The 13,973-nt window shown below is 48.5% G+C and overlaps 6 protein-coding genes across 6 annotated transcripts; 1 reads left to right on the forward strand and 5 right to left on the reverse strand.

Annotated features, from left to right (window-relative positions):
* Positions 1 to 581: 581 nt before the first annotated feature.
* Positions 582 to 1,308, reverse strand: M431DRAFT_182273 (hypothetical protein). Its single transcript, XM_024913141.1, has one exon. It carries the CDS (start codon positions 1,076 to 1,078, stop codon positions 782 to 784), a length of 297 nt encoding a protein of 98 aa, XP_024780137.1. The 5' UTR covers positions 1,079 to 1,308; the 3' UTR covers positions 582 to 781.
* A 1,170-nt stretch (positions 1,309 to 2,478) lies between these two features.
* Positions 2,479 to 2,823, forward strand: M431DRAFT_72403 (hypothetical protein; the record flags this gene model as incomplete). The annotated part of the gene is made up of 1 exon (XM_024922022.1): positions 2,479 to 2,823. One exon carries the CDS (start codon positions 2,479 to 2,481, stop codon positions 2,821 to 2,823), a length of 345 nt encoding a protein of 114 aa, XP_024780138.1.
* Positions 2,824 to 4,052: 1,229 nt separating this feature from the next.
* Positions 4,053 to 4,406, reverse strand: M431DRAFT_476949 (hypothetical protein; the record flags this gene model as incomplete). The annotated part of the gene is made up of 1 exon (XM_024915522.1): positions 4,053 to 4,406. The coding sequence occupies one exon, from the start codon at positions 4,404 to 4,406 to the stop codon at positions 4,053 to 4,055; it is 354 nt and encodes a 117-aa protein (XP_024780139.1).
* A 605-nt stretch (positions 4,407 to 5,011) lies between these two features.
* On the reverse strand, positions 5,012 to 5,997 carry M431DRAFT_71077 (hypothetical protein; the record flags this gene model as incomplete). The annotated part of the gene is made up of 3 exons (XM_024921855.1): positions 5,012 to 5,102; positions 5,177 to 5,691; positions 5,800 to 5,997. The coding sequence occupies 3 exons, from the start codon at positions 5,995 to 5,997 to the stop codon at positions 5,012 to 5,014; spliced, it is 804 nt and encodes a 267-aa protein (XP_024780140.1).
* A 1,704-nt stretch (positions 5,998 to 7,701) lies between these two features.
* On the reverse strand, positions 7,702 to 10,498 carry M431DRAFT_103954 (hypothetical protein). Its single transcript, XM_024911535.1, has 5 exons — positions 9,968 to 10,498; positions 9,744 to 9,811; positions 9,622 to 9,654; positions 9,175 to 9,549; positions 7,702 to 9,099 (listed from the first exon to the last, which is right to left on the reverse strand). The coding sequence occupies exons 1-5, from the start codon at positions 10,026 to 10,028 to the stop codon at positions 8,194 to 8,196; spliced, it is 1,443 nt and encodes a 480-aa protein (XP_024780141.1). The 5' UTR covers positions 10,029 to 10,498; the 3' UTR covers positions 7,702 to 8,193.
* A 1,618-nt stretch (positions 10,499 to 12,116) lies between these two features.
* On the reverse strand, positions 12,117 to 13,771 carry M431DRAFT_476952 (hypothetical protein; the record flags this gene model as incomplete). The annotated part of the gene is made up of 2 exons (XM_024915523.1): positions 12,117 to 13,529; positions 13,637 to 13,771. 2 exons carry the CDS (start codon positions 13,769 to 13,771, stop codon positions 12,117 to 12,119), a joined length of 1,548 nt encoding a protein of 515 aa, XP_024780142.1.
* Between the last annotated feature and the right edge of the window lie 202 nt (positions 13,772 to 13,973).

Below are 13,973 nucleotides of genomic sequence, written 5' to 3' on the forward strand. Positions count from 1 at the left end.
AGCCAACCTGAACTCTATCCAAATATCCTCCACGTACTTCTTCTGCCACCCCGTCGACTGATGCCTTTGAGCACGGGGCCGCCCGAAAAGGCCCGAGGCCCGACAACGAGGAAGGGAAAGAGCCCGCTGGCGCCTCGTTTGATCGAGGCGTCTATGGGGCGGAACTGGTACAGTATGGAAAGAAGAGGACTAGGAGGACTACGACGAGAACTAAAGGGGCTCGACGCCGGCGTGGCCGAGCGTGGAGTCTTCTCCATTTGTCTCGGAGAAGGGACTTGTCGTTGTTGGCAGAGCATGTATCCTACCCAACATGAAATCATCGAGAGAAATTTGCCTCTGTCAGTCTCGTGGACCTCGTCAGATGTCATGTTGGCACGCTGATGTGAGCACGGGATGCTTCATTCAGTATGATTATGGAGTGTTGGTGTTGGACGGTCAAAGGACTCGAGTCACATCCCAGAGATACCTCGTTATTAGCTGAAAAAGAGTTTCTTCCAGTAGGAAGTACATCCATTCATCGAGCCACCCCAACCCATCCACCCACACATCGCCATATCCACCCGTCTAACGCCTCTCTAGGGCTCTCGGAGGCGACATTTATGGCTGAATGAAGTTAGAACCCGGTGCTTTGCTCTGTCCAACCGTCTCTGACGCAAGGTAGAGTGACTTTGGTCTTCAGGGGGTAAATTCCAGGAGAGAAGGCAACGTGAGATGCTGCTTCAGGTGGCTAGTGTGGCGTTTCCAGCTGAAGAGACACCGAAAAGGTATGATACGGCTTTCATTAGGCTATGCTTCGTCGAGCTGGCGGTTGCTGGATGTATTGGTATCGACCAGTGACGTGAGCTCTATGGTTTTGTGGAAAGCCCCATGAATTCGGAGTGTATCTGGGGAGGTAATCTAGCAATTCGTATGGATCTAAAATCAAGTCGGGCGCGTTCATAGGCATGTCGTCGTGCACCAATCCACGTAGCCAGTCCTGGAGATGATTTACCATATCTATTACCACCAGCAGAAGCTCTGGGGGGAGCTGTAGAAGATCGTCAAACAAATCATCGATATCATAATCCGAATCACCCATTGTAGGAATCTGCTTTAACGACACTAGAGAAAAAAGGAGGTCATCAGCGAGAGATCAAGGGTGTAAGAATGAAAGAAAATCTCTTCTGATGATGGCTTACTACCTGGAAATGAAGGAGATGAAAACAAGAGTCTCCTTTGTGACGACGCTTTTTTAGGTGGTGCTGCTTAGGGAGTCGAAACGAGATGTTGATGCTGATGAAGATTGTAGGATCGAGGATGCTGGAGGCGAGAGATTTTTGTCTTGGATGAAGTTTTTCAAACGCTGAAGATAAATCTGCCTTTGGTCTTATTTCCTGTTCTTTCGCTACGTGGCTTGTGCCGCAAGGCGGAGAAGGAAAGTGGGAGACAGCTGGAGGCAGGCGCCAGAAAGGGAGGAAAGACCGTCACTGAAAATAACATGGCAAGAATGGCTTAGTTGATAAGTATCTGATAACAACATTACATCTAGAGGCATTTATTAGCCTTTGAAATTCATTAAAATTTCTTTCTCTTTCTTGTCGATTATTTTGCATCCATCGCTGTGTCGAACATGATATTGCTGGGAATAGGCTGCTTATTGGAATTTGTTTAAAATAAATGTCCCGCTAATAACGGCTCGTCCCTTTGGTCGTCGCTCCAAAGAGGGAAGTTTTGGCGCCATTTTGGCCAATGGGCCACGGGCTCGGCTTATTAGTGACGACAAGCTAACTGCAACGAGTTGGGCCGCCAGCTTAGCAGCAGAACTCACTCAGTAGGGAAAACGACAAGACAACAACAAAAATATCATTGCGTAAAATAAAAGATGGGAATGTTAATTAAGACGTCTGTGGGAAATGCTTGGACCTGCATGCACAGTCTTAGTCACTATGTGCTAGTGTGGTCTTTTGAAAAAGAGGATCAAATAAGGACCGTAGGATGGATGATAATCGACCGATTTCTTCAAATGCTCCGAAAGCCCTGTTGTTCGAAGCGGTGGTGACGAACGGGCGTTCAACTCGGAACCTGGTTCCCCCGGAGAGTTGCTTTCGGACAGCTTTCGGATGATCCTAAGCATCGGTATCTGCAACTAGCTTGCATTTACAAACGCTCAATGTTACGTTCCTAAAGTGCTTTAGGCAGGAGATGCAGGAGATCAGGATGTTTGGTGGGAAATAATTTGTCTGCTGTGGACTTAACAGGCCAAAGACTGCCATTGTTACACTCTGCGGAGTATTTCCACCATTAAGCTTATTATGTCTGGTGTACTGAAAATAGATATCTTATATAATTTAGCCTTATGATTATTGATCCAACTGATCATGTATATAATCTTGTCTATTCTCTATTCCACAGCTCAAGATTTCCCTGGCCTCTATTCTTATCCATATCGTTCGTTTCTGAAGTCGACTTCTTCTCCAACAACTCGTTACGCCAGTCAATATGCGATCTGTCATTTGGACCGTTGCCCTCTTCTTCCCCGCGTGGGTTGCGGCCGAGAAGTACGTCCTCTGGAACAGCCAGACGTGCGAAGACCAAGTCGAGGATGGTATCTCGTTCTCGCGCTATGCAACCTACAACAACGCTGTCGATTGCTTCGATTTCGTCGATAATGTCGTTGCAGGCTCAGTCAGTCAGAGTGAGGACACTGTATGCCAGGTATACACCGGCACTGGCTGCAGTGGCCAAGAAGTACAGCTTACCTGCACTGCCAACAACCTCTTTCAGCCCAATCTTTGCTGCACGGACACTCCGCAAGGAATCAAATCTCTCCGCTGCCAGGACTAGGAGTAGCTAGCGAACGATGATTCAAAGACTCGGAGGTGACAGGGAAGAGTTGAAGACGCGCTGAAGGGTGGAGGGGCGGATGCTGGACTTGGCGAGAATGCATTGAAACACATTCTGCCAGAGTGTATCCGATTAAAAAAGGCCGGGAAAGTTCTTGGATTTTGGAGGAGACTCGACAAGATTCGTATGTATATATTATGGCTATTCAGAATGAATGGAAGCTCGATTGTGTATGGATCTTCAGGTCCACGAAGGTAGACCTGCCAACAGCATCTAGCGCCCATGAAGTCTTGCATTTTGCTCTACTCGTAGACGAGGAGCCTTATTTGGTGTTTCCCTGCACATGTAGCGCTGCTGCCGTGACTGTAGTTCGTATTGGTGGTATAATTATCAATCGCAGTTGGGCTCCGGTATAGCTCCAAGGCCGGCTTGCTATCTTCGCTTCGGCAAGTGTCGAGCTCTGTCTTGGGTGTTTGAAAGACAATTATTCCAAAAGTAGGATTGGGCAATTATGTTGGATAGATCTCCAAATGACCATCTGAGGATCGGACACAGAGGTTGTGCTGGGCTCGAATTCGTTTCGTTGGCCTATTGAGTATGGTACGTTTCGTCAGCCTCATGATTCGAAAAGAGGAAAGAAGACGACGATCCGATGATGCCAATGTTTGTGAATAAAACGCTCTTCAACAATAGAGGGCGTGGGGGAAACAGGTCACGGGTAAGAGAACGGCCGTATGGCGTAGCATGAAGAGCTGCCCTTCCATTATCTTGGTATCTGATTCTGGATGTTTTCAAAGACGTGTTCAAGAAGGCCATACATTTGGCGTTGATAAATCGGCTGCTTTGGCCACTTGTTGACAGATGATGAAAAGTAGAAACGCAGGTGTGGGATTGCAAAGCAAAGATAGCCAAATACAATCACGTGAGGAGGACCAAGACCCAGGGGTTCGGACTGTGTATTCGGTCATGGCAGAAATTGTAATATTTCTGGCTTGGAAATGTTACTATGATATCGATTCTGTATGGATCTAGCATCTGCTCGAGACTAATTACCCTTTTGATGTGCATGTATACCCACGAGGCTCTATGGGAAGTGACGAATACATGGATGGTATCTCGGTGCGTTTAGAAACAGCGACCAATACTCTGGCCTACAACCCTCTATTGAATTCTTTCCAATAAAATGGGCGTTGGTAGACTTTTGAAAAAAAAAAAAAAAAAAAGCGTTGCTAATGCCGCTTTGGTCTTGTCCATTTATTTCCCTTTCTTCGGGGCGGTTTGCGAGTACGTGCTGTCTTCCGTCGATCCGGTTGCTTCAGCGATTCAGCATCCTGTCTCTCCAACAAAGCAAGGGCTCTCTCTAGCCTATTCTTGTGCTCAACCATGTCGTGATAGCCCTTATATAGGTTGGCTATTCTCTCATCGCGGAGGGCAGGGGCCTCTGCTTGGTCCATCTTCATCCCTTGATCTTGATGGATATCTTGCGGTTTGAATCCCAACTTTTCCATCAATTCCAACATCATTTGTAACGTTTCATGCATGATCTGCGTTGGTTCTAGCGTTTCGTCCGTTTGTTTTCGCATATCGTCTGGCTGTTTGTATGAAATGACAAATTAGACACGTGTAATGGCATAGTACTGACGAGAGAGAGGGGAGCGAATGGTGGGCTTCGTACTTTGCCTCAATATGCGTCCAAAGGAACAGTGGTAAGCATGATTAAATGTATGGGCTTCGCTCTTTATGAACTAATAATCAAGGCACATGTATCCGGCGCGGGTGAATCTAGCAGGACAATGAAAGAAACTTGTCAAAGGCTTTGCCTTGTTGCAGGATTTCTTTTAGTATTCGTTTGTTACTGTATTTTTAGTGGTTGTTAGATGGTAACCAGCTCCCGTTCTTTTTCTGGAACAAAGCGTCAATTCGAACACTTATTCTTTGTTCATTCTTCGGTCACTCCGTGGTAAAGTGGTTCAAGGTTGCAAGATGCCATGGCCCATGCTAAAATTCGTAAACAGCTAGAGGCGTAAAATGTAATACCGGGCGGCCCTGGATGTGGTTTTGGTTAATGTCGATTCTTTTCTATATAAAGAGAGGGCCTTCTAAATAACTCCTCTATCGGCCATATATACATCCTACAAGTCCTAAAGTGTTACAAACTCTTGCATGTACACGACTTAATAGTCCATAGCTATGGATCGTGTGCTGCCCATTCTCTATATGCGCTCCAAACACTCCTCATTCGATCCACTTGGCCAGGCGTAAATTCTTTGTAGCAAGAGCTGCGGAGTCAAGTCAGTCGAATGGATCACTTAGATAAAGAATAGCAAGAGCAAGAGCAATATTCAGGACGTACTCGTACGAATAATCCATGAAATTGTGGATTGGATCCAGGCCTGGTTTGTCAGGGCAAGAGTCTCTCCCATCAGGGCATCCGTTCGAGGGAGACGCCTGCGCAGGCGTATCATCAACGAAGTCGCCATCGCCCTCGCATCCCCCTTCAAAAGTGTGGAGGAGTCCTAACCAGTGACCAACCTCGTGCGTGAGTGTCTTTCCGAGGTTATAGTTGTTTAAGCTGCCGCCAGGGACAGTATCTGAGCGAATGGTGCAGCCGTCTTGCAAGAGGGCTGAATCAAGGTCATCGCCCGCGGTGGGAACTGTACAAAGACCAAGGGTATGGAACTTGGGAATGAACCAAAGGTTCAGATCATTATAACTGCCATTACGAACATCATTCCACATGCGCTCAAGATTGGTGCCATTAGCCCACGTCTCGTTGATGGTTCTGTCTATGGCTTTTAGGGTGAAGGATATATTGGCCGGCTGGTAGTCGGAGCTTAGAACTTGTAATTGGCTGTGGATAGTCTCATCCTATTCGTTGCTTTAGTGTTGAACCATAGGTAAGAAGACTTTTAGGGGGGTAGATAAAGGAGCTCAGGGAGACCTGACTCGCAGCAGGAGGAATTGAGTGCGACTTACGCTTAGGTATCCGTCCGTCTCATTCTGCGAGCTTGCCACAATGTGTACATATACACTAATACCAATCTGCTGGGCAAACCTGCGACCTAAGATTCGATCAACGGCCACTTCTGGAGCAAACCGTTTATAAATCGCCTTGAACTCGCTACTGGGGGATGGAATGCATTTCAAGTTGCTGGAATCGAATGTTCTGCCCATTGTTGTGCACGCAACAGCCGATATGGCCAGAACGCTGGCTGCATTGGAATTCCAGATAAACATGTCGTGTACCTAAATATCACAATGTGATAATCATCAAGAAGAGTAGGACAAAAAGTATTGCACAATGTTCTCACGGGAATATATGAGCAAGGACAAAAGACAGAGCTGGATCAGGCTTGACTGGCAAACCCCACGAGGGGGGCGAACGGTAAATATAAATATAAACAAATAAACAATAACAACAGAGAGTAGATAGCCTTTATTACTCAACATAATTTAACGCTAGTATAAACTGTATATCGATTTGAATGTTGTTGGCTGGAATTAACTCTTGCCCCTGTATAATGGAACTGTTGGATCCCATTTCTCTCGATATCACATCTTGAATCCTGGGTGCGGCTGTATGACAGCGAGTCAGATAGTCGGATTGAAGGAAAGCATCTATTTCTCCATCAGCATACAGCCGGAAAGGATATTCATGTCTCTGTTACCCTCAATCTATCATGGTACATCCAGCAGTTGGGAGGAAGACATATCGTTCAATGAGGTTTTAGCTTCTTTGGCGCCGCGGACGCCACAGAGAGATGGCGTTGATAAAGGCCCAAGTCCAGGCCACTGGTTCTCAATTTCTTGGGTATTAGAGAAAACATTGCACGATACTGTTTATTCTTTAGAGGACCTCTCTTTTCTTCGAGATAAAGTAGCTTGGAAATCCCCGAGCAACTACTGCGAAGTAAATGCTTTGCTATGTTTTCCTGCCAGCCGTTGCCTAGAGAATTTGATGTACTGCTGTTCTCGTCAAGTTTGAGGCAATCATGGTATAACCTTGTATTCCGAGTAACCAATAGATGTGCGTTGCGCGTTCTCGCGACGGGAATTTCTCAACTGGTGGTAATATTGAGTAAGAGCAAAGAATCGTGCCTTTTGTCTGTAGCGAAAGCAGATCTTTCATTAGCATTAGTACTATTAACGACTATGGTCAGGGTTCCTAGCATATCCAGTGCCAAGAGATGGATGATATTAGGCCGGACTATCTTGCAAGTCTCGCCGATATCCCTGGTAATAGTAGGAATCTTGACTCTCAAACTTGGCCAAATAGTCAGGTCCCTTCGGCGCCGCACAACATATGCAGTGGGATTATTTGTCTGGGAGACAGAAAATCACAGTATACATCTGAAAATAGCTTCTAGCTTATCGTGATCTGTAATCCAGGTGGTTTGTTCAAGGCGGACCGACTTTGACTCGCAGCGATGCCATTGGAATCCCCCGTCATTTGAGATGACGATTCCTGGCCGGTCTACTTGAGTCACAGTAGAAGAGGAAGTTGGAATAGAACCACCGAGGAAAGCCACAGCACCCAACAAACCACCTACGTAGGAAGTTTGTTCGCAGATTTCAGGCTCCTGCACAAGAGGCTGCTCGAAAATCCGGTTGAAAGTTTGCATGTTCAGAAACGGTATTGCAAGCAGTGCAATTTTGAGAGGCTGTCATTAAACGAATCTTGGGCATAGCCATGACGATACGATGGATGTCGATAATTTGGCTCTGGTTTTGAAGTATTATGAAGGAGGGAGAAATTGATACAAGGAGAGAAGGTGTGGTTGTTGTTTTGGCAAGCGGTGGCCAGCCCAAGAGGGCAGAATCAAGACACCCAGATTTTGGAGGCCACTAGGTCAATATCAAATCCATCACCTTCATAGAATCCTGAATTGCAAACAAACATTACCTTCCTCACGTATCAACCCATAGATTACGTCTCATCCACTTCTTGTCCAAGATGAATCTGAGCGAACCCGAAAGGGGTCATCAGATTCAGCGTCACTCAAGCAACAAACGTGATTTGATGTTCAGAAACTATCAACTCGACGCTACTTTGACTTGCCAAATTGCGAATTTGTATGTAATAAATACAAAAAGATATCAAACGCTCTCACGCTTGCTCAACGTTGCAGTGGTATTTCGTCATGAAAAGGGGGAATAGCAAACGGATCTGGTTATTTGGAGGGAAAAGGAAGACTTGTAGCCAAACGATGCCTAACTAGCACGGTAAAGTGCTGGGAAATATATAAAAACAAAAAAAGAAATCCTCCGTCTCCCAAACGCTCCTGCGATTTTCTGTGTATACCCATCTGCAAATATACTGGTGTGTAAATCCCGGTTCTTCTACTCTCAATTCGCTCTCAATTCGCTTACTCAATATCGATACATGGGCTCCTTGCTGCTCTTCGGAGGAGAGGTGTAAAGGTCCTCGTCGTCTGATACCTGGTAATCAGGCTGTAAATTGTGTGTCGAATGGTTCTCGGAAGCGACACCGGACCCAGTGGTGCCATGTGTTGACGAGCCATCCCGGTGGTTGTTCAATCCAAAGCCAGGGTGGAAAGGCTCGTCCATGACGGCCAGATGACCATTGGAGCTGGCACCACCTGGTTGCGGGTCACTGAATGGATCTACGACAGGCTCGGACTCCGGGGGAGGAGCCCTGCCGCGGCCCGGGTCCAGCTGCTTGCCATTGTTTGGCGGAGGATGGGACGGAGGGCTGTAAAGGTCGGTGTCTTTGCCCTTTCCGTTACCAACTGAGACATTGGGAGGGGCGGGGCTGGATCTAGATGACGATGCATTGGGGACCTGCCATCCCTGAACGCCATTGGAGCCGTGAAGTGATTGCTGCTCAGGGGCAGGCGATGGGTTCTCGGATCGCTCGTTGAGACCAAGCTGTTTTCGGGCGCTAAGTATAGCACGTTGGTGCTGGCTAAGCGCAGTCTGCAGCTGTTCGTTGGTGTCGATGAGGCTCTCCATGGTGTCGTTGTCTGGCGCGGGATCGGTCGACACCATGTAGCCTTGGATGCTCCTTGAAGCACTCAGGCATCGGTTTGAAAACTCCCTGATGAGCTCATTCTCAAGCAACTCCACTGCCGGTGTGTTGATGACAAGCTGTTCCAGTAGTTTTGCGGACGATCGCGCCTCTTCCAGCCGGCTAGTCAGCTCGACGGGTTCGGGCAGCCGGTGGTTGCTGTGATGCCTAGAGAAGTAGTTTTGTGAATATCCGTTATCAGGCGCCACTGACTGCGGAGGGCGCTGGGGTAGTGTAGGTGCTCGACCCTATTCCTCCATGTTAGTTGGCCGTCTCTTTGGACCACAAAGAAAAGAATGGGATCAATTGTGTCCGTCACATACTCCATGCTGCTTGATCGCCTTTTCCTTCTCCTCCTGCCACAGCGTAATGATCAGGGTCAAGTTCTCGTCGTAAAACTTGGTGCGTTCAAAGTCATCCAGTGTATCCATAAGAATCTGGCGCACACTGTTGTCCTTTGTGCCCTTGAGCAACGCCCGAGTTGTGTCTACAAACTTGGTGTCGAGGTTCCTCGTAAACGTCTCGCCCGGGTTGTCGGCCAGTATCCGCATCAGCATGATGGCGTTGTACTGCCATGACGGCCGCGAGGAATATTCCTTGGACATGTATTTCCTGATGATGCGTGCGCATTCGGCAGCGGCGGTGGGTGAAGACTCGGCGGCATCGACAATCGGGGGGAGGAAAAGCACTTCATCGCTCTGTTCGAAGCAAGCGTCGGTTAGTGGGCATTGCTATGAGGGAGTTGAAGGGAGTTCGTTAGGATTACGTACTTTTGCGGTTCCGCCAGATTCGCAAAATGCTTTCTGGAAAGGTTCGGTTAGTCCAAAGTTGCGCGCCAAACCCAACAAGCCGTTGCGCCGTAGACACAGCAACAGGCCGAACCGAAACATACCACGCTGTTATGGGCCGTTACTTCGGGGGTGTCCCCTGGTGTCGTGGCAGCTGAACGATCTGTGCTACCTGTCGATCATAAAAGAAGGGATAGTTAGCATTTCCAGCTTCTCGGGTGGTCCAGGGAAATGTGCAGAGGATATCGCATCATGGCCTTGGCGCCCATCGTGAACATGTGGAAAGTCGCCGGCTCAAGAGGGAAGGGAGGGAGGGATGAGCTCATACTAGTCTTTTTCCTGATGCTCCCCAGCATCTTATTCATAGAAAGGCCCTTCATGGATTTCATCTTGGGCGAAATTATGTCTCCTCAGGCGTCGTTGGTAGAAAATCGCGAAGCACGGATGATGGGAAGCGCGTTGGGCAGGTTTTGCGGGGCACAGCGGAGGACAAAGAGGCAACGGAATCAAGAGCGGGATATTGCAAGCGTCATTCGGTTCGAGGCGGGTATTCGTCGAATTTGGTAGAGGAGAGGAGAGGAGACAGAAAGAAACCCAAACCAGGCTGCAAGATTGAAGGAGTTGGCGAGTTGAGAGGATTGAGAGTGGGAGAAGCGAGGATTGTTGGTGGTTGCAGTATTCGAGCTTTTTGGGCTGGGGGTTGCAAGTCTGTAACCTGTGCCAGCACCTAAACTAGCCTGTAACAAAAGCTGCGACTATGTCAATGCTGCCTCGATACTGCGCCAGAGCCTCGGAGATTACCAGACTAGGTACTTTGTAGATAGGATGATGCGTCTAATCCGCGGAGACTTGCGCCGGGGTAAGTGTACCTTTGTTCTCTTTTTATTTCAATCTATCTTGTTATTGTTTGCCAACTGCGCTGCAATATTCCGGTCCTCAATATTGTTTGTCGGCCTTTGACAATCAATCCTCTTCGGCTTTAATCCCGCGGCTGCCTGCCCAAGTTTCTTTTTCTCCAACAAGCCCAACGATGAGGAGATGCGACTTTGCCATCGTTTTCCTGGTCCCGCGAAAATTGGAGTATCTGGTACATGCATTAGCCGCTGCATTTCCCATTAAATCGAGCCGAGCAAGGGTCCAAAGCTTTGGTGCGATACATGATGTGGTACCAAGAGATGCAGTGGCAGTCGCGCATTATTCCAAAGTACTCCGCGGGCTCCGTTGAAGTACCTTGATTGCTTGAGGCAGTCTGGGGATGCGCGACGAGTTAGTATGAATGCAGTAATAACGGGAACGGTTGCGGTTTGCTGCTGCTCAGCAATCGACCAAGTGCGTAATGGAAAGCGGCGCAGCTTGATCTACAGAGCGTTAGCAGGTACTTGGCAGCACTAGAGCCAGTAGGTGCCCATTCCAAGTACCGGGCATTCTGTTTCTAAGGGTCTTTTTTTTTTTCTAGATTCATGGAATCATTGTTCAGGTATGGAATATTAGGCAGTCATAAATAGTACTCTGACATGCTAACTGCTATAACTCTAGGTGCTCATAAAAACACCTACACTTTCTATTGAACAATATGTACTTGACAAGTGAACTTCTAAAACTCACATTCGAACGGTGATTCGAAAGCCTCTTAATGGCATCACCTTGGCCACCTTCGTAGGTGTGCTGTGCGAATGTCACTGTGGCAGCCCGCTAACAAACGTGATGGATTTCGGCTTTACCAGGACATGCCAACTTCCACAAGCTTAACAGCAATAAGGATGTGGAGGAGGCAAGGCCGTCAAAACTATCAAACAACCCTTTCGCTGTCAGCTCTACACCCCATTGGGCAAAAGCAGGACTAACAACCGCCATGAGTGGCCAGCAAACTCCATTCCCGCTGATTCCATGTTATCTCATTCGTCCTTCAACTTGGCTCTGGTCTCTTTTTCTTGGGAGGCCGCCATGTGTCGACTCGACCAAGTTTTTGTTTGCACAGCCTCAGGCTCTACGTAATCCTTCGTGGTTTGCTCACGGCATTGTGCAGATGGTGGAGGATGATAATGCTCACATGTTCCAAGATGCCGAGACAGGGTCACCACGACAAACAGTCTGAATACTCCCGACTTGTTTCCGGTCCCATAGAGCCTCACGTGTGCTAGCCCTCGTCTCCAGCTTCCTACCCTTTTTGCTTTGTAATTCTCGGGCACACATCTGGATCTCCCTGACAATACTGTAGATTGAAGAAAAGGTGGTGGATGGGGTTGAGGTGGTTCTTCATCACCCCATCTGCCAACTGCCGTCAGCAAAGCTGTTCTACGTAAGCTTCTTGGCTTTGCAACACACGTGAGTCGTAAGTCAAGCCATTGCAAGGTATCATATACAAGACAGACCAGTCATGTTGGATCAATTTTCCTTTTATTTTTTGTTGCTTTTATTTTTTAAGAGAAAAATTACGTGGAGTCCCATCAATAGTGTCATGTGTCTATCATACTTCTTCATTCGTCATCCTCATCCTCGTCATCAGATAGGTCTTCCACAATGAGATTACCAGACTTGCCAATCGTCTCCAGCATGGTTGCAGTTTTGCTTGGCTCGTACACCACACGTGGAATGGTCGAAGCTATCCGGAACTCGTACTTGTGCTCGTAGTCTTCGGGCTCGTCTACCTCGTCCTCCTCCAGAGTTTCACCGCGCAGAATGTCCTGGCAGTCAACAAATGCGTAGAGTTCTTCAACAGGGGCGTCGTGGGGGAAACGCCGGACGATTCTTTCGCCTCCCAAATCTTCGGGCATCTTGAGTGCCACCCGAACAGCCTTTCTGTCGGTTGCGGGAGGCTCGGGTAGGATCCTCGGGGCTCGCCACGATTTCCACTGTCGTCGTTTCTCAGCCAGTACAGCAGCTGCCTCGGCCTCTTCCAGAGCTCGCTTCTCCGCGGCCGCGGCGGCAGCAGCAGCCTCTTTCTTCTCTCGCGCACGCTCTCTATCAATGGCCAACGATCGTTCGTAAGCTGAATCTTGTTGATCACGCAGACTACGAGCCAGCTCCTGTGAAGCCCTTTCGGCCCGCACCCTATTCAAATCGGAGCCGTATTTTTCCATGGCGGCTTGCAGTTCTGACAAGTAAATCGAAGGAGGCATTGGGCCTACCAATCGTTTGACAATACCCATTCGAGTGCTACCTTCCTTAGGGGTCAAGCACACGAGGGCTGAAAAGGGATATTTTGTACAAGCATATTCAGTAGCTGCCTGGTATGCCTCTGAATCGAGAATGTTGCCTCCCCATAGTATCATGTTGTTGGCCGGGTCGTTGAGGAATTCAACAACCTCCGGGGCCAGTAGTGTGTTCTTGATGAATGATTCGGTGTCGTCATGCTCGGGAGACATGAACAGGACGAGGAGGAATTTAAGGTCCTTTTTGGCCAGGTCATGGGCCTGGGCTATGCCGCCCTCAAAGAGCGAGAGGTTATTCGATCCATATTCTTCATCAAATTCTCGCCTGAATCTAGCTGCTGCATCCCGGGGCATAAGCATCCGTCGACCACTTGGGCTTCGAAAGCCCGTAGCAATTCCAGCTGTAACAGTTCGCGGCCGTATGGAAGCAGGTAAGAATGCTAAGATGTATCCGATCGTGCGCAGGAGGGTTGAGGCAACCCGCCAACCCCAGCTAAACGGCGTGAGCAGGAGACCGATAAACCATGGTGTCCGATGGATCACGGGCGGCGAGGGCACAACCCGGGGAGCGGCGTCGGTTCGGTTTCGCCGGCTCGATCCAGATGATCGGTCTGGTGCCACCAAGAAGCTCTCTTGAAGATTTTCGTGGCGTGCGGTCGAGCGCGGAGCTTCCTGAGCTGCCATTGCCTCAGCAACTGGGTCGGCGGTCTCGCCATCGAAGAATTTGGTAATGGCGATCTAGGCATGGCCAGCGAAGGTTAACGACGACGCACGACATTCACCGAGATTAGGAGGAGGTCAAGAAGAGGTGTCCCAGAAATAGCAATGAAAATATATCATCTTACCTGCACATTCCATTGCGATCTTGTCAGCAGCGGGATGGCATCTTTTGCCTCTTGGTTTGTCAACTGCATATACTGCTGCAAGGCATCTTGCTGGCTTGGTGACAGCTGTCCCGTATCATCGGCGTTGTCGGCCATCTTTGGCGGGGAAACGACAGGAAACCGGAAGGATGAGGAATGAGATCAAGATGCCTGTGTGCTTTCCATGTGACCACGTTCTTCCTCTTGAACGGTTTGACCACGGATGGCTGGTGATTGTGTTTCGTTTGGAGCTTCCAAGTTGACGTCGATAAGGAATCTCGGAGCTGTCGCAGTATCATAATAGCGGGCTCCAGTTGGC

Source organism: Trichoderma harzianum, assembly GCF_003025095.1.
Source record: "Trichoderma harzianum CBS 226.95 unplaced genomic scaffold M431scaffold_1, whole genome shotgun sequence".
Classification (NCBI taxonomy): Eukaryota; Fungi; Ascomycota; class Sordariomycetes; order Hypocreales; family Hypocreaceae; genus Trichoderma; species Trichoderma harzianum.